Source organism: Pongo abelii, chromosome 19 (assembly GCF_028885655.2).
Source record: "Pongo abelii isolate AG06213 chromosome 19, NHGRI_mPonAbe1-v2.0_pri, whole genome shotgun sequence".
NCBI classification, from domain to species: domain Eukaryota; kingdom Metazoa; phylum Chordata; class Mammalia; order Primates; family Hominidae; genus Pongo; species Pongo abelii.
In genome coordinates, this window is record NC_072004.2 from 97,217,798 (window position 1) to 97,235,639 (window position 17,842).

At 60.6% G+C, this 17,842-nt stretch overlaps 1 protein-coding gene across 1 annotated transcript; it reads left to right on the forward strand.

Annotated features, from left to right (window-relative positions):
• The first annotated feature begins 12,312 nt into the window (after positions 1-12,312).
• On the forward strand, positions 12,313-17,628 carry GCGR (glucagon receptor). The gene is made up of 12 exons (XM_054537407.1): positions 12,313-12,528; positions 13,315-13,417; positions 14,447-14,554; positions 14,633-14,754; positions 14,844-14,950; positions 15,026-15,435; positions 15,511-15,571; positions 15,809-15,878; positions 16,203-16,291; positions 16,432-16,570; positions 16,641-16,682; positions 17,102-17,628. The coding sequence occupies exons 1-12, from the start codon at positions 12,466-12,468 to the stop codon at positions 17,315-17,317; spliced, it is 1,530 nt and encodes a 509-aa protein (XP_054393382.1). The 5' UTR covers positions 12,313-12,465; the 3' UTR covers positions 17,318-17,628.
• Positions 17,629-17,842: the final 214 nt, after the last annotated feature.

Genomic DNA, 17,842 nt, shown 5'->3' on the forward strand with positions numbered 1-17,842 from the left:
AGCCTCACTCAGCGCCTTCAGCCCCCACCCCAGCCCCAAGGCTCAGCCCCACGGCAGCCCCTCAGGCCAAGGGACTCACCAAGGTTGGCCCAAACTCTCCGTAGTGCATTGGCTCACAGAGACACACACACAGACGCACACAGATGACACACACAGACGCACACAGATGGACACAGATGCACACAGACACGCGCAGATGCACACAGACACAGACACACAGAGATGCACACAGATGCATATTGAGACACACACACAGATGATGCACACAGACGCACACACATACGGATGCATATTGAGACAGACACACACAGACACACACAGATGCACACAGATGCACAGACACAGACACATAGATGCACATAGACACACACAGATTCACACAGACGCACATAGATGCACATAGACTCAGACGCACACACAGAGACACACACAAATGCACACTGAGGCACACATAGACACACATAGAGACACAGACACACAGAGATACACAAAGATACAGACACAGATGCACATAGAGACACACATAGACACACAGGCACACACAAACACACATAGATACCTACATAGAGAGACACACATGGAGACACACACACAGATGCACACAGACACACACAGAGTCACAGAGACACACACAGACACAGATTCACATAGGGACACACAGACAGGCTTATACAGACACACACACAGACACACACTGGCAAACATAGAGACACAGACACAAATAGAGACAAACACACACATAGAGACAAACAGAGACACAGACACACAAAGACACACATAGAGACACACAAAGGCACACATAGAGATACACACGGGCACACACACAAACACAGGCACACACAGACACAGACACACATAGACCCACACAGAGACACACAGACGCACACATAGACACATAGACATACATATTCTCTGCCAGAACAAGCCAGTCTCCAGACATGGGCAGGTATGAGGGGCAGGGACAGGGGCAGTTGCAGAGTGACGGCCTCTCCCCAGCCAGCCGTCCAGATGCTGGGGCAGGTCGGGGTGCCCAGGGGCTGGTGGCGCAACTGAAGAGCCCAGCTGCGAGGGGAGTTTCCTCAGAGGTGGCTTTAAATCTCTGCCTCTGGCCAACAGAACTGGCTGTGGCAGAAAGAGCAGTGTGTCCAGGGGATGCCTCCCAGCAGGGCAGGTCAGAGGCTGGGCTTCCTTGCACAATCTCCAGGGAAAGGGAGCTCCTTCCAGGCCTGCCTGTGGCTAGACTGACCTCTCCACCTGCTCTCTTGCCCAGGCTGGAGTGCAGTGCACTCCATCAAGGAGTGACCTGGTGCTCTTTTTTCTCTTTACTTAAAAAAAATACTATGAAAATAACGCATGCACATATTTAACAACCAAACAGGGCTGGGAGCAGTGGCTCATGCCTGTAATCCCAACACTTTGGGAGGCCAAGACAGGAGGACCGCTTGAGGCTTGGAGGTGGAGACCAGCCTGGGCAGCATAGTAAGACCTCATCTCAAAGAAAAAAAGAAATTCTACACAAACTTCCAAAAAAACAGAAAAAGAGGGAACATTTTCCAGCTCATTTTATGAGATCAGCACTACCCTGGTACCAATACCGGGCCATTTCCTTATTACAGGAAAAAAAAATTGCATAAATATACTTAATGAACATAGGTACAAAAATTTATTATTTATTTATTTATTTTTTCTGAGACGGAGTCTCGCTGTCGCCCAGGCTGGAGTGCAGTGGGTGCCATCTCGGCTCACTGCAAGCTTTGCCTCCTGGGTTCACGCCATTCTCCTGCCTCAGCCTCCCGCGTAGCTGGGACTACAGGCACCCGCCACCTCGCCCGGCTAATTTTTTGTATTTTTAGTAGAGACGGGGTTTCACCGTGTTAGCCAAGATGGTCTCCATCTCCTGACCTTGTGATCCGCCCGCCTCGGCCTCCGAAAGTGCTGGGATTACAGGCATGAGCCACCGCGCCCGGCCCAAAAAATTATTAATAAAATGTTAGAAAATCAAATCTGGATACATATATATATTTATATATGTATATAAATACATCATGACCAAGTGAGATTTATCTCAGAAATCCAAAGTTGGTAAAACATTTGTAAATCAATGTAATTCAACCATAGCAATAGACTAAGAAAGAAAAACTATAAGATCATCTCATTAAAAAAGAAATAAAAATTTGATGAACTTCGACATCCATTCATGATAAAAACTCTCAGCAGCTATGGACTGATGGAAACATTTTCAAATTGATAAAGAGAGTCTGCGAAAACCCTAGGAAAGGCCAGGTGCGGTGGTTCTCACCTGTAATCCCTGCACTTTGGGAGGCTGAGGCGGGCGGATCATGAGGTCAAGAGATCGAGACCATCCTGGCCAACATGGTGAAACCCCGTCTCTACTAAAAATACAAAAATAGCTGGGCATGGTGGCGCACGCCTGTAATCCCAGCTACTCGGGAGGCTGAGGCACAAGAATCACTTGAACCTGGGAGGTGGAGGTTGCAGTGAGCCGAGATCACGCCATTGCACTCCAGCCTGGGCCACAGAGCGAGACTCCATCTCAAGAAAAAAACCGAGATATCATGACACACCTACTAGTATGGATAAAAATATCAAATAAACTGGCCAGGTGCAGCGGCTCATGCCTGTAATCCCAGCACTTTGGGAGGCTGTTGCTCTGTTGCCTGGGCTGGAGTGCTATGGCACGATCTCGGCTCACGGCAGCCTCCACCTCCTGGGCTCAAGCAATCCTCCTACCTCAGCCTCCCAAGTAGCTGGGACTACAGGCATGTACCACCATGCCTGGCTAATTTGTATTTTTTTTTTTTTTTTTTTTGTAGAGATGAGGTCTCACTATGTTGCCCAGGCTGGTCTTAAACCTCTGAGCTCAAGCGATCCTCCTACCTCGGCCTCCCAAACTGCTGGGATTACAGGTGTGAGCTGCTCCACCCAACCTCAGACACTCAACTTTCTTTCTTTTTTTTTTTCTTTTCTTTTTTTTTTTTTGAGACAGAGCCTCGCTCTCTTGCCCAGGCTGGAGTGCAGTGCCACGATCTCAGCTCACTGCAACCTCCACCTCCCAGGTTCAAGTGATTCTTGTGCCTCAGCCTCCCGAGTAGCTGGGACTACAAGAGCCCACCACCACGCCCAGCTAATTTTTGTATTTTTAGTAGAGATGGGGTTTCACCATGTTGACCAGGCTAGTCTCGAACTCCTGACCTCAAGTGATCCACCGGCCTCGGCCTCCCAAAACGTTGGGATTACAGGCGTGAGCCGCTGCGCCCAGCCTCAACCTTCTAGTGAGTCCTCCATGCTCTGTTATCTTTTATTCCTCTTGGATTTTTGTTGTTTCTTTTCTTTTTCTTTCTTTCTTTCTTTCTTTTTTTTTTTTTTTGAGATGGAATTTTGTTCTTGTTGCCCAGGCTGGAGTGCAATGGCACGACCTTGGCTCACCGCAACCTCCACCTCCTGGTTTCGAGCAATTCTCCTGCCTCAGCCTCCCAAGTAGCTGGGATTACACGCTTGCGCTACCACGCCCGGCAAATTTTGTATTTTTAGTAGAGACGGGGTTTCTCCATGTTGGTCAGGCTGATCTGGAACTCCCGGCCTCAGGTGATCAGCCCGCCTTGGCCTCCCAAAGTGCTGAGATTACAGGTGTGAGCCACCACACCCAGCCTTTTTGTTGTTTCTTCTGAGAGATTTCTTCAACTCAATTTTCCAACCCTTCTATTAAATTTTTTAAATTCCAGATATTCTATTTGCAGCCGGCAAGGGCTCTTCCTGTGCTCCGCTCGTTTTCCAAAGCGTTCCGTTCTAGTTTTTATGGGAGCATCATCCTTTCATATCTCTAAGGATAATCAGAGTGGTTAAAATGTTCTTGAAGTTTTCTTCTGTTCCCTGAAGTAGCTCTGTTGCTTCCAATTTCCTCTTTCCCAAGTGATTCGTCTCTCTCATATACCTAGAGGTCTTGCTTTGCATTCACATCTAAGGGCAAAAAGCGCTAGGATGCAGCTCGGAGGTCCATTCACTTCATCATAAGGTTTGCACCTTTATTAGTCCTGCAGTGGTTGAGTAAAACCTCACTATCCCACACCCTCAAATATTAAGTGCCCCTGGGTAATGATGTGGAGGGGACTTCTTATTAATGTGAGGCAATGCTTGTGTTATAGGTTGTGGAGAGAAACGCTGGTTATAAAACTATATCAAAGTAAAAATGTATTATTGCACAGTAAAGACACCTGGAAAAAAAATACCCTTTAATGCTCACAGAAGTTCTCTCCGAGGGGCAGTCCCACCACCCTCCTGTTTCCCTTCCTGCGTTTCCACGTTTTTCTGGGCCCAGATGCAGCCTCCCCTCCCACCCCTGGTCCCTCCACCCAGGCTTCCGGCTGCCCCTTTCGTCCCTCCTCCTCATCAGCCCCTTGTAGAACTCCAGGGTGGGGCTTCTGAGTCTCGCTGGCAGGCACCGAGTCTTGCAGGCAGTATGGGCTCCATAAGTCTTGCCGGACACCGAAATTAAGTTCTGCAGGTGCCGTCTCCAAAATCCCCAGCACAGATAGACAAACCACATCTCAGGGGTGGGGGGTGCAGACAAGCCCCCAGCCCCGCTGCAGCCCACCCTACAGCACAGGACCAAGCACACCTCCAGGAGGGCCCCCTGCAATGAGGAGGACCCTGGGGACTGGATGGAGGGTGGGTCCCCCCACCCCCACAGCTGCATGGGAAGGCCCCACCCCCTCCATTCCCAGCTGCCCTCTGTTTATATGTCTCACCAATGTCAAGGGAAACCAGAACTGGATAGCAGTTGAAACACATATTTTGTTCAGGACTATTGTAATAGGGGAAAAAAGATTTTAGTATAGACCTGGGCTCAACTCTGAATGTGGCACGGGCATTGGGATTTAGATCTGAGGAGCAGGGCGGGGTCAGTGGGTGGAAAATTACTGGGATGAAACACCTGTTTGGAGGATTCTGGCTAAACCCAGGAAACAGGAAGTTTGCTGAGGGCAGGCAGGGTTAGCAGACATCATCTGGGGGTGGCAGAGGCTGAGAACCCTACCCAGGTAAAAGGAAGCTTGCTGAAGTCAGGCAGGGTTAGCAGACATCGCCTGGAGGTGGCGGAGGCTAAGGAACCTACCAAGGTAAAAGGAAGCTTGCTGAAGGCAGCCAGGGTGAGCAGACATTGCCTGGGGGTGGCGGAAACTGAGGACCCTACCCAGGTAACAGGAATCTTGCTGAAGGCAGGCAAGGTGAGCAGACACTGCCTGGGGGTGGCGGAGGCTGATCAGATATGGGGGGATGGAGGCTTCTTGCCAAACTGACTTAGCAGAGTACTTGCTAAATCTGGATTTTACAAGGCAGAAGGCAGATGAGCCTGCGAGAAGGTTCTGAAGCCAGACTACAGTTTGGTCAAGCAAACAATCTTGTCATGGATTCAGTCATATAAATAAGGGTCACCCAGCCCAGGGGAGGGGCCCCACCCCATCTGTTCCCTCTCCCTCCCCATACTGAGTCCGAACCTTTCAGGCTTTGCCCCCTTCACACACTCCAAATTTATTCTTCTACTTCTCTTCCTGCAGATACCAGACTCCAGCCACCCAGCGCTTACCTGGGACTGCTGGGCCTCTGCCCCGTGGGTGCCTGTCCTCCGGGAAACAAGGCCAGACACAGCAGGGCAGGGAGGACTCTTCTCCAGGGCCGGGGTGCCGTCTCTTCAGCTCCGTGGCACTTGACTAAGGCAGAGCCTGCAGCACCCTCACCCCAGTCCCTGCAGCCACCAGGAGGTGGTCCCCCTCATCCCATTAGCCATCACCCCCATTCACAGAAGTCTCAGACTGAGGCTGGCGGGGGGAGCACCATGACCCAAGATCAGAACCATGTTGTCTGTGCCTCTGGAGAGGTGGGGGCAGGAGCTGAGGGAGGGTTTCGGTGGAGAGGGTTTGGGGCAGGAACTGAGAGGGTATGCCTCTGGAGAGCATAGCAGGGGCAGATGCTGGCAGGGAGAGACAAACTTCTATGACCTTTGCCTTCTGACCTTTGCCTCTGGCCACTGCTCCAACTAAAACAGAATGGCCCCCTCCAGGAACAGGGCTTCCTATGGGCTGGGAAGCATGGAGCCCCCACAGTGTGGCTATGCAGGGGAGTGAGGACCAAGTGGGGGCAGGCCTGTGGGGGTCACAGAGCTGGGCTAAGCTTCAGAGAGAAGTGGCCCCTGGGAGGGGGAATGGCTGGGGTTAGGACCCTGGGTTCCCACGCCCCCTAAAACAGAAGTAGAATTAGGGAGAAACGATCCCCAAGACCAAGGACGGCACCTATCAAAGGAGCTCTCCACGGGCAGGGGCTGTCCCAGGGCGAGGGTAGCCAGGACAGGTTTAGGGAAATGCAGGTGGAGCAGGAGCCGGAGATGAACTGGAGATGCCGGAGGGGAGGCTTCCTAGTGGGAGCCGAGACAGGCACTGCAGACAAGTGTCAGCAGGAGGGGCTCTGGGTGGGGAAGACTGGGACTTGGAGGAAGACCTCTCCAGGGAGAAGGGAGGAGGGGGAAGGAGAAGGGGAGGAAGTGGGAGGAGGAGAGTGCTCACCCTGGAAGCCACAGCCTCGGGGAGAACTTTCTAGAAGGAAGGCATGACCATCAGTGTCCCAGGATGCTGAGAGCCCAGGAAAGGCGAGGCCTCAAGGCGCCATGGGGTTGTGGTGACCCCAAGATCACTGGGCACAGAGCAGGGATGGCTGAGGATGGAAGGGGAGGGGCGCGGGCTGAGGTTCTGGCGGCCCCAAAGCCAGGTGTGATGTTGGCTCTAGGGGGAGTGAGGAAGGGGAGAATGTCCCCCTGAGCGTGCCTCTTGGGGAAGGCAGGGGTTCTGGCTGGGGCTTCTCCACTCCCAGGAAAGGAGGTGGTGTGGAAGGAGAGGGTGGGACGGAGGAGAGAGCGCCCCGCGGCCGCAGGACCAGCAGGTGGGGGACCAGGGTCAGCGCTGCTGGAGGGGCCTTAGCGCGACAGGACTGGCCGGAGACCGGGGATGTGGCACAGAAAGAGTTAAAGGGCACCCCAGGGACCGCCCTGCCGGTCCACCCATGTCACCCATGTCGGCCCCCACTCCAGCCGCCATCTGCTCTGCAGGGGAAGGAACCGGGAGCCGCGGTGGGGGCGAGTGGGGGTGTCGGTCCTTCCAGAAAATCAGGAAGGCAGCAGGAAAGAAGCGGCGAGAACCCGGGGACGCGAGAAGAACGGGGCGAGGGGGCGCCCAGAGAGGCGGAGGGAGCGAGAGGAAGGGGGGCTGAGCCACGGCCCCCAGGCCCGCCGCGCCCCTCCACGTTCCAGGGCGTCCCCGCGGGGAGCCGGGACCCACCGCGACCGCCACCTGCCGGGCCAGGGATCTGCAGGATTAGGGTCTGCGGAACCAGGACCCGTGGGACAAAGGTCTGTGGGGCGCGGGTCCGCGGGGTGGAATTCAGCGCGCCGGGTCTGCGTATGGCCAGGATACGAGGCGCTCGCCGGGGCTCCCCGCGCAGGGTGGGCAGGACCGAAGCTGCGCGGAGGGCGGGCGGAGACCCTCGGCTGCCGCTCCCACCCCCGCGGGGCCGCCCCCGAGCCCGCCCTCCGCCGCCGCCCTCGTTCTGCGTCGCCGCCGGAAAGTTTGCACCGACCCCGATCCGGCAGCACCGCGGAGACCAGCGGTCGCCGGCGCCCGACCCGAGCGCGCCCGGAGGACGGCGGGGAGCCGAGCCGAGCCCCGAGCAGCGCCGCGCGGTGAGCACCTGGGCCGCGGCCCCGAGGGGACGTTCGGGAGTCGACCCGGTGGGGGCAGAGACTGCGGGGCGGGCGCGGCGGGGCTGGGGGCGCGGGGAGCGGGGAGCCGGCCGGGCGGTCTCCGGGGCCCGGGCTGGTGCGGTCCTCAGTCCCTTCAGACACCCCCGTTCCCAACCCCGGCTCGGACACCACCCGGTCCCGCACCGTCGGACAGGTCCAGGGGTCTCAGCCCCTCCTCCGTTCTCTGGTCCTGGGGGGCGCGGCTGGGGGCGGGGGTGTCGCTGGCCGCCTGGCGCCCTGCGGCGGCCACCCTGCAGCAGCCACACTCTCCACTCCAGGCCCCGGGCCCCGCCGCCCTGGGAGCGCACAAAGCGCCACGGACGCGCCCCCGAGACGCGGGGTCTCACCAGCGCTGTCTCCCCTCGGTGGGCTCCTGTCCCCAGGACTGCCTGGTGGCACCGGCGCGGCCCAGGATGGGGTGAGGGGTGTCTGCGCCCCGCCTGGCCGCTCCTCTTCCACGGCCCACACTGGCGACTTTGACCCCGGCAAGCGGGTCACTGCCCTGCCCGGCTCCGGCCTCTCCGGCGCCCCACCACCCGGCCGACCCGGCCACTGGGCTTATGCTCCGACTCTGAACCGACTGACCCCGGCCCTCTCGGCGCCCGCATCCTCCAGGGACCTGCCAGGGCTGCTCTCTGCCCTTGGTACTGGGGACATGAGGGTTGGGGGGTCGGGGCGCACCCAGGCCGGCACCCAGGCCTGCCCCGCCCCTACGGGGTGAGGGCGCAGGGATAGGGCTTTGTCAACAGCCTGTGGCCCCTGATCCCGCCCCGTGCCCTGACCTTCCACTACCTTCTCTGGTTTCACAAAAACATCCCGGCTCCCATCCCGGAGCTCCTCAGAGCGTCTGAGAGGACCCTTGCGGAAGCCCTGGGAGCCCGGCTGCCTTCCTGGACCAGTGGCCGTTCCACCCATCCTGGGGGCGCAGCTCCAGGTCTGCGGGTCCCTCAGCCGCCCCCAGTGGGAATCGGTGGAGCCTGACGGAGCCATGAGCGCCCAAGAGTCACGTGTTCTGCCAGGGAGGACATGGGACAGGACACGGGGTGCCAGCCCTGCAAAGCGGCCGGGGCAGTGGAGCTCAGGTGGCCCCAAGCCCTGGTGGTGGCTGGTGTGACCCGGCAGGCAGCTGTGGGAGGGAGGAAGGGGGTGGCATGTGGTGGAGGTCTAGGGAAGGAGGGCAGGGCACCTCGGGAGCCCCCCATTGGGCACCTCAGGAACCCCCCGCATTGGGTACCTCAGGAACCCCCCACATTGGGCACCTTGGGAGCCCCCCCATTGGGTACCTCAGGAACCCCCCCTATTGGGCACCTTGGGAGCCCCCCACATTGGGCACCTCAGGAACCCCTCCCCTAATTCTCAGCTGACTCCAAGGCCTAAGAAGGAGCTTGGTCACCTGGACTGTGAAGGTGGAGGGTGGGGTCCCTGGTGGGTCGTCCCACCTACCAGCTGTGTCGCCGGAAGGGTAATATGGGGCACTGTGGCCCTGGGGAGCCCCGAGTGGCAGCTCCACAGCTGGGAGTTTCTGTCCACTCCTTCAATCAACAAACATTGATCCTGGGCTGACCGGGGCCCGGGGGTGTCAGTGTCTCCTGTCAGGGGAGAGGGCTGGGTGGGATCAACAGAGGAGCCTCCCTTCTTCCCTTCAGGCTGGTGTCACCTTCAGTGACGGGGCAGGGTTCCCACTTGGGAAGTTAAATCGTTGTCCCCGTCCCAGGACCACAGCAGCCTCAGCCCTGCTCTCCAGGCCAGGCTCTCTCCTGGGTGCTCAGATGGAAATTGGTCCCCCTGCCGGGGCTCCATCCACCCCTGTTGGGATGAGGGGCTGGAGTCTCCCTACCCACACAGGACCCACCGCCTGCAGGGAACAGAGGACCCCCACACTTCTGCACCTCCTGCCTCACTATCAGAGACCCAGTGGAGAATTGCCCCCCACCTCACCTCTTGTATTCAGAGGCCCTGACCCCCAGGGATCCGGGACTAGGGGTGCCCTATGGGGAGCCCACCTGTGGCCTGTGGATGCTGAGCTGTCGGGGGAATCCTCCAGGATCCCCAGCTCCACCTTCCCAACCTTCTTTTGAGGTTGGAGGAACACAGAGAGCCCTGCTCCCTCTTCCTCCCCACTCCCGGGTCCTGACTGCTTCAAAGAAAGGCCTAGGGGACTGGGCAGCCCACCCTCCCTTGGCTCCATGGGGTCTCCAGACTGGCTGCCCGGCTGGAAGGTGGGGCCCTGGCACGCGAGGACCTCATGTGTGGAGGCGCTGGCTTGGGGGTGCTCCCAGTGGCTCTAGAGTCAACACGGCAGGCATTGAATGGCTCCTGTTTCTCTGGCAGAGTTGGGGCAGAGCCAGGCTTGGCCACGCTGGGCTCTAAGGGGCTGTCATTTTGCCCAGGGAGCTCCTGGCTGGGTGGTCCTCCCACCAGGGTGAGCACACGTCCCCTCAACCCCCACTGTGAGGCCCCCAGGCAGGGAACAGCTTATCGGCCAGTGTCCTTCCTCCTTGGCCGCTGCCTGCATCTCCACCATCCACCCTGCTCCAGCTGCCCCTTGTCTCTCTCCCCATCCCCTGCCCAGAGCCCCAGGTCTCCCCTGTACCACTGAGCCTGCCCACCTAGCAGTGCCCCTCCTCCAGGGCCCCTCTGGGTCGGGGGTGCACACAGCGGGGAGAGGTGGCTCCTGCTGCTCCTCACCCAGCCCGGCTCAGTGGCCGGAGCTACCCAGGGCAGTGGCAGCAGATGGGGCTGTTTGATCAGAATCAGGGAAGATAAGGCCCCTTGGGTGACCCCAGAGCTGGGGACGCCAAAACTGCCCCTCCTCCCCCACCCGCCTGCCGCTTTCTCTGCCAGGGAGAGGCCCCTATTCTGGGTCCTTCGCCCCAGCACTAAGCCTGCATGGCTGCTCACCTAGCTCAGGAACTAGGGATCAGTGACACACGGGTCCTGCCTCCCATCGGCCCCTCCGTGAGCCCAGGGCCCAAGGGCTGCGGTTGGGAGCTCTTTAGCAGTCTGTGACGCAGGTGCCTGTCCCTGTCATTCAGCTGTCACACTGCTTGGTGCCTCTCAGGCCCTCAGGCCCCGTTAGCGGAGGAGCCCCAGGTGGAGCTGGACCCACGTGGGCTCACCCAGCCGCTGCCTGGAGGAGGCTAAAATTCAGGCTGTCCCATGGCAGCCAGCAGTCCAGCCCTGCCTGGAAACCCTCTGCTCCAGCCGCAGCCTTCGCCCATCTCCTTGCCCCTCTCCCCGGCTTCCCCCGGCACTGCCTTCCAGCTGGCCAGCCCTCCATCTGCCCAGCCATCCATCCACACCTCTTATTCCATTTGAGGGTGCCCCAAAGAAGAGCCCGTCGCAGCCCGGGGGCTCACAGCCAGCCACTCGCAGGACCCCGCACATGCACGCAGACCCACGGGAAGACCCTCCCTGCTTCTCCCACAGAATTCAGTTGGTGCAGAATCTGGGCTCTGTAGCAGCGAAAGGCTGATTTGTGGAGCTGTTGCCGCCCCGAACTCCCAGCTCAGTGCTGGCTGTGGCCTGGGGACCAGGTGCTGTGACTCCCGCAGCCCTGGCAGGCACCACGGGGGCTGTCCTCCCCACCCTGGGCCAGCTCCTCCTCCGAGCCGACGCCTGCAGTGCTAATCTCAAAGGACTGTGCGGCCAGCCTGTGGCGTCCCATGGGATCCAGGAAGCCCAGCCGAGCCTTGCACGGCACCCGTGTGGCACCTGGGCACCCCGGTGCTGGGCAGGGGGCATACATGTGACACAGACCCCTGAGTGTGGGCCCCACACACTTGGCCTGGCACAGCTGCAAGCCAGCCCAGCCACTTTGCTCACCGTGGCACTGGGGCCAAGTGACGGAAGGTCCAGGCACCGCCACCCTCACGCTTGGCACATTGGCTCAGGTCAGCCTGGCAAGCCAGCTTTCCCAGGGGCTAAGAATAGGTGAGGAGGATGGTGAGGACTGGAAGCAGCCGGGGGTTGTCAACTGAGGGAGGAGATCATCATCTGGGGAGGCTGGTCCCCGACCCAAGAGCATTGGGTCACCCTGCAGGAAGGTGGCTGCCACCAGCACTGAGACGAGGGGCTCTGCGACCCTCAGAGCTGCCAGCCAGCCAGCCCTGGGTGGCAAGAGTGACTCCTCCTGGGGTCGCCTCCCTCCTATCGCCCTCTTTTTTTTTTTTTTTTTTTTGAGACGGAGTCTCGCTCTGTCGCCCAGGCTGGAGTGCAATGGCTTGATCTCGGCTCACTGCAAGCTCTGCCTCCTGGGTTCACGCCATTCTCCTGCCTCAGGCTCCCGAGTAGCTGGGACTACAGGCGCCCGCCACCACGCCCGGCTAATTTTTTGTATTTTTAGTAGAGACGGGGTTTCACCGTGTTAACCAGGATGGTCTCGATCTCCTGACCTCGTGATCCGCCCACCTCGGCCTCCCAAAGTTCTGGGATTACAGGCGTGAGCCACCGCACCCGGCCCCCAGCTCCCTCTTTATCCCTAGGACTCTGAGGTTCAGAGGGGCAGCTTCAGGGGAGGACACCCCACTGGCCAGGACTCCCCAGGCTCTGCTGCTCTGCCACTCAGCTGCCCTCGGAGGAGCGTGCACACCCACCAGGACTGCATTGCCCCAGCTGTGCAGCCCCTGTCAGATGCGGAAGGCAGCTAGCTGCCCAGAGGCATGCCCCCCTGCCAGCCACGCCGACCCCTGCTGCTGTTGCTGCTGCTGCTGCTGGCCTGCCAGGTGAGGACTCACAGCACCCTCAACACCCAGGGGTCCTCCTGTGAGGACTGCACACTGATGGCTCTGTCTGCCTGCCTGCCTGTCTGCCTGCGTGTCTGCCTGCCTGTCTGTCTGTCTGCCTGTCCCCCTGTCTGCCTGTCTGCCTGTCCGTCTGCCTGTCTGCCTGCCTGTCCGTCTGCCTGTCTGTCTGCCTGTCCATCTGCCTGTCTGCCTGCCTGTCCGTCTGCCTGTCCATCTATCTGCCCATCTGTCTGTCCATCTGTCCATCTGCCTGTCCATCTGCCTGCCTGTCCGTCTGCCTGTCTGTCTGCCTGCCTGCCTGTCTGTCCGTCTGTCTGTCCGTCTGCCTATCTGCCTGTCTGCTCATCTGTCTGTCCATCTATCCATCTGTCCGTCTGCCTGCCTGTCCGTCTGCCTGTCCGTCTGCCTGTCTGTCTGCCTGTCTGTCCGTCTGTCCATCTGCCTGTCTGTCTGCCTGTCTGTCCGTCTGTCCATCTGCCTGTCCGTCTGCCTGTCTGCCTGTCCGTCTGCCTGTCTGTCCGTCTGTCCATCTGCCTGTCTGCCTGTCTGTCTGCCTGTCCGTCTGCCTGTCTGTTCGTCTGTCCGTCTGCCTGTCCGTCTGCCTGCCTGTCCGTCTGCCTGTCTGCCTGCCTGTCCGTCTGCCTGTCTGTCTGCCTATCTGTCTGTCCGTCTGTCCGTCTGTCTGTCCATCTGCCTGTCTGCCTGTCTGTCTGCCTGTCCATCTGCCTGCCTGTCTGTCTGGTTGCTTGTGCATGTGTCCCCCAGCCACAGGCCCCCTCTGCTCAGGTGATGGACTTCCTGTTTGAGAAGTGGAAGCTCTACGGCGACCAGTGTCACCACAACCTGAGCCTGCTGCCCCCTCCCACGGGTGAGCCCCCACCCAGAGCCTTTCAGCCTGTGCCTGGCCTCAGCACTTCCTGAGTTCTCCTCATGGGAAGGTTCCTGGGTACTTATGCAGCCCTTGAGGACCTCGCCAAGGGGCCCTGTCACTCCTCAGGCCCCCACCCCCATGGGCAGGTGAGGTAACGAGGTAACTGAGCCACACAGCTGGGGACTTGCCCCAGGCCGCAGAGCCAGGAAGTAACAGAACGGTGGATTGCCCCAGAACCGGCTGCTGCTGCTGCCCCCGGCCCAGACGGGTAAAACCACCTACAGCCCCATGGAGTTTTCAGTGGGTAGACAGTGCCAGGGCATGGAAGGCGGGACCCAGGGGCCTGGGAGGGCTCAGGTGGAGAGTGTATATCATGGCCTGGACACTTGGGGTGCAGGGAGAGGCTAGGGCTGGAGGACTTACCCGGGAGGCGGTGCCTTGGTTCAGACGAGGGAGGCAGCCTCCACCGGGCAGAGGGGAGCGGGTGTGGCAGCCACAGGTTTGGCAGTGCACCTGGGAAGCATGAAAATGGCATTGGGGTACAGCCCCCAGAGAGGGAGCTGCTGCGAGAAGGTCACGGAGAATGGGGGACCCCAGTGTGGGTCTGGGGCACATTTGAGATGGGGCGTCTCCAAGGGACGGTGTCCTGCAGAGCTGGAATTCAGGGCTGGGCTGGGCGTGCTAGCGGAGGCTGGGCTGGGCATGCTAGCGGAGGCTGGCCCAGGGAAGGTGGATGGTCGGGTGAGGAAGGTGGAGGTGAGATGGGGGAGGTAGAGGTCAAGTGGGGGAGGGAGCAGCCCAGGCCATGTCCTGGGAGAGGTGACGGCCGAGCTCAGGCTTCCAGAGAGAGGAGAGAGGCCTGCTGAGGGAACCCCTTCTCCCACCCTGCCCTGCCCTGCCCTGCCCTGCCCTGCCCTGCCCTGCCTTGTCCTGCCCTGCCCTGCCCTGCCCTGCCCTGCCCTGCCCTGCCCTGCCCTGCCTTGTCCTGCCCTGCCCTGCCCTGCCTTGTCCTGCCCTGCCCTGCAGAGCTGGTGTGCAACAGAACCTTCGACAAGTATTCCTGCTGGCCAGACACCCCCGCCAATACCACGGCCAACATCTCCTGCCCCTGGTACCTGCCTTGGCACCACAAAGGTACCCATAAAGGGCAGGAACTGTGGGAGGGGCGGGCCCGGGGTGGGGCTGACCTCAGCCTCCCCCCCACACCCCCAGTGCAACACCGCTTCGTGTTCAAGAGATGCGGGCCCGACGGTCAGTGGGTGCGCGGACCCCGGGGGCAGCCTTGGCGTGACGCCTCCCAGTGCCAGATGGATGGCGAGGAGATTGAGGTCCAGGTCAGCGGGCGGCAGGCAGGCGCGGTGGGCTGGATGGGAACGGGCATGGGGGCCCCCGCCTGGCCCTCACAGGCCACTTTAACTCACAGAAGGAGGTGGCCAAGATGTACAGCAGCTTCCAGGTGATGTACACGGTGGGCTACAGCCTGTCCCTGGGGGCTCTGCTCCTCGCCTTGGCCATCCTGGGGGGCCTCAGGTAGGATTCCGCCAGCGCCCGGGGGGGCCGCAGAGGGCAGGGAGGAGGGCGGGCGCTGACTGGCTGTCCGCACAGCAAGCTGCACTGCACCCGCAACGCCATCCACGCGAACCTGTTTGCGTCCTTCGTGCTGAAAGCCAGCTCCGTGCTGGTCATTGATGGGCTGCTCAGGACCCGCTACAGCCAGAAGATTGGCGATGACCTCAGTGTCAGCATCTGGCTCAGTGATGGAGTGAGCCCCCCTCGGCGGCCCCAGGCAGGCGGTGGGGGGGTGGGCAGCCAGGCAGGTGGCCACGTAGCTGCGCTCACACTGCACCTGTGCCAGGCGGTGGCTGGCTGCCGTGTGGCCGCGGTGTTCATGCAATATGGCATCGTGGCCAACTACTGCTGGCTGCTGGTGGAGGGCCTGTACCTGCACAACCTGCTGGGCCTGGCCACCCTCCCTGAGAGGAGCTTCTTCAGCCTCTACTTGGGCATCGGCTGGGGTGAGTGGGCTGGCATGAGAGGGGGTTAAGGCAGGCTGGCCAAGCCTTTGGGACCACAGCTGCTGCCCCCTACAGGTGCCCCCATGCTGTTCGTCGTCCCCTGGGCGGTGGTCAAGTGTCTGTTTGAGAACGTCCAGTGAGTATGAGCGGCTAGACAGTCTGGGGGAGGGACTGGGGGGCTGGGGTGCGGGGCTCTGGCCTGAGGCAGGGAGGGGCCGGGGATGAGCCTGGTGCCTGGGGAAGGGGTCAGTCGTGACCTTCTCCCTTCCTTTCCTGAGACCCGAATTAGATCCTGGCAAAATCGGGACGGGGGCGCTGAGGGGCTGAGGGGCTGGGGGCTGTGCCCCAGTATGTGAGTGGCCTGGCCTCGCAGGTGCTGGACCAGCAATGACAACATGGGCTTCTGGTGGATCCCGCGGTTCCCCGTCTTCCTGGCCATCCTGGTGAGGAAATGAAGAGCGAGGAGTGCACCCCAGGCCCCTCCTCCCTTGGCGTCCTGAGGCTGCCCCAGGAGACAGCAGCATCCTGTCTGAGAGGGCTGGGAGGGAGCTGGCATCCAGACAGGACACCAGGACACTGGCCAGCACCCTGGGCACTGAGCCAGGCTGCTCCTCCCTGGCCGTGTGCCCACCAGCCCCAGGGCTATGTGGCCCAGGGCCTATCTTGCTGCCAGGCCCACCTGCAGGAGGGTCAGGTGGGGCCTTCCAAGGGCACAGAGCTGTCCCCTGGGGCTCGGGATGCCCCTGACTTGCACCGTTCTCACGCAGATCAACTTCTTCATCTTCGTCCGCATCGTTCACCTGCTCGTGGCCAAGCTGCGGGCGCGGCAGATGCACCACACAGACTACAAGTTCCGGTGGGTGCCGCGGCAGCTGGCGTCTCAAGACCTGGAGACCCTCAGGGCCAGAGGGCAGCAGGGGTGGGGACTCCAAGCTCCACATGGATGGTGCGGGCCGAGGGTGGGGGCGGTGGGTGACTCAGGCTCTGCCTCTGCAGGCTGGCCAAGTCCACGCTGACCCTCATCCCTCTGCTGGGTGTCCATGAAGTGGTCTTCGCCTTCGTGACGGACGAGCATGCCCAGGGCACCCTGCGCTCCGCCAAGCTCTTCTTCGACCTCTTCCTCAGCTCCTTCCAGGTGCCCGCCCGCCTGTCGGCTCCCCCGCCCAGGGCGCAGTGTACCACCCTTGACCACCCTGTCTCTCCAGGGCCTGCTGGTGGCTGTCCTCTACTGCTTCCTCAACAAGGAGGTAGGTGGGAGTGGGGGTGTCTGAGACCATCAGCACTGGCCGTCGGGGTCCAGGGGCAGAGAGAGGCACAGGGATGCCAGCCCCACCCCTGCCCAGGGGTTGGAACACATGGGGCCCAAGCCTTTCCCTCCACCTGCTCTTATTGGGTGCAGTTGCCATGGCGCTGGGTGTCAGGCCCCCAAGACAGGTTGGCCTCAGCCCCATCGCTAGGGTGTCCACAGTGGGGGTCCCCAGGTGTCTGCAGACTGTGCTTTCCGTGGCGATGCTGGGTGGCATAGCTGTGCCCAGCAGGGAGCTTGTGTCGCTCTGCACCCCTCAGAACAGAGACTGGGCATCTCCGACGAGGCCCACAGCAGGTTCCAGTGGGGTGGAGAGAACAGGCAGGCCCTAGGACTGGCCTGCCCCGCCCCCCACCCCAGGTGCAGTCGGAGCTGCGGCGGCGTTGGCACCGCTGGCGCCTGGGCAAAGTGCTGCAGGAGGAGCGGAACACCAGCAACCACAAGGCCTCATCTTCGCCCGGCCGCAGCCTTCCCAGCAAGGAGCTGCAGTTTGGGAGGGCTGGTGGCAGCCAGGATTCATCTGCGGAGACCCCCTTGGCTGGTGGCCTCCCTAGATTGGCTGAGAGTCCCTTCTGAACCCTGCTGGGACCCCAGCTAGGGCTGGACTCTGGCACTGAGAGGGCATCGCTGGACAACCCAGAACTGGATGCCCAGCTGAGGCTGGGGGCGGGGGAGCCAACAGCAGCCCCCACCTACCCCCCACCCCCAGTGTGGCTGTCTTCGAGATGGGTCCTCCTCTCCCTGCACTTGCCCTGTCCCTGGTGTAGGGGCGAGCAGAGGAGTTCAGGATGGGAGTGGGGGCTGTGCCGTGAACTGCACGCCAGTGTCCCCACATATGTCGGCACGTCCCCTGTGCGTGGAAATGTCCTCCAACAATAAAGAGCTCAAGTGGTCACCGTGCATGTCTTGGAAAGCAGGGCTGGAAATGCCGGGGCCGAAGCAGTGGGGGATGGAACAGCAGTGGGTGGTCAGCGCCAGTGCGGGCTGTTGAAGGGTCCCCCTGCTGTCCCAGTTCACACAGAGTTGGCACTGGAACCCCAGAGGATCCTGAAGGCAGCCAGCCTGTGCCCATCTGAGCAGGCCCTGGCCACCTTCCCATCC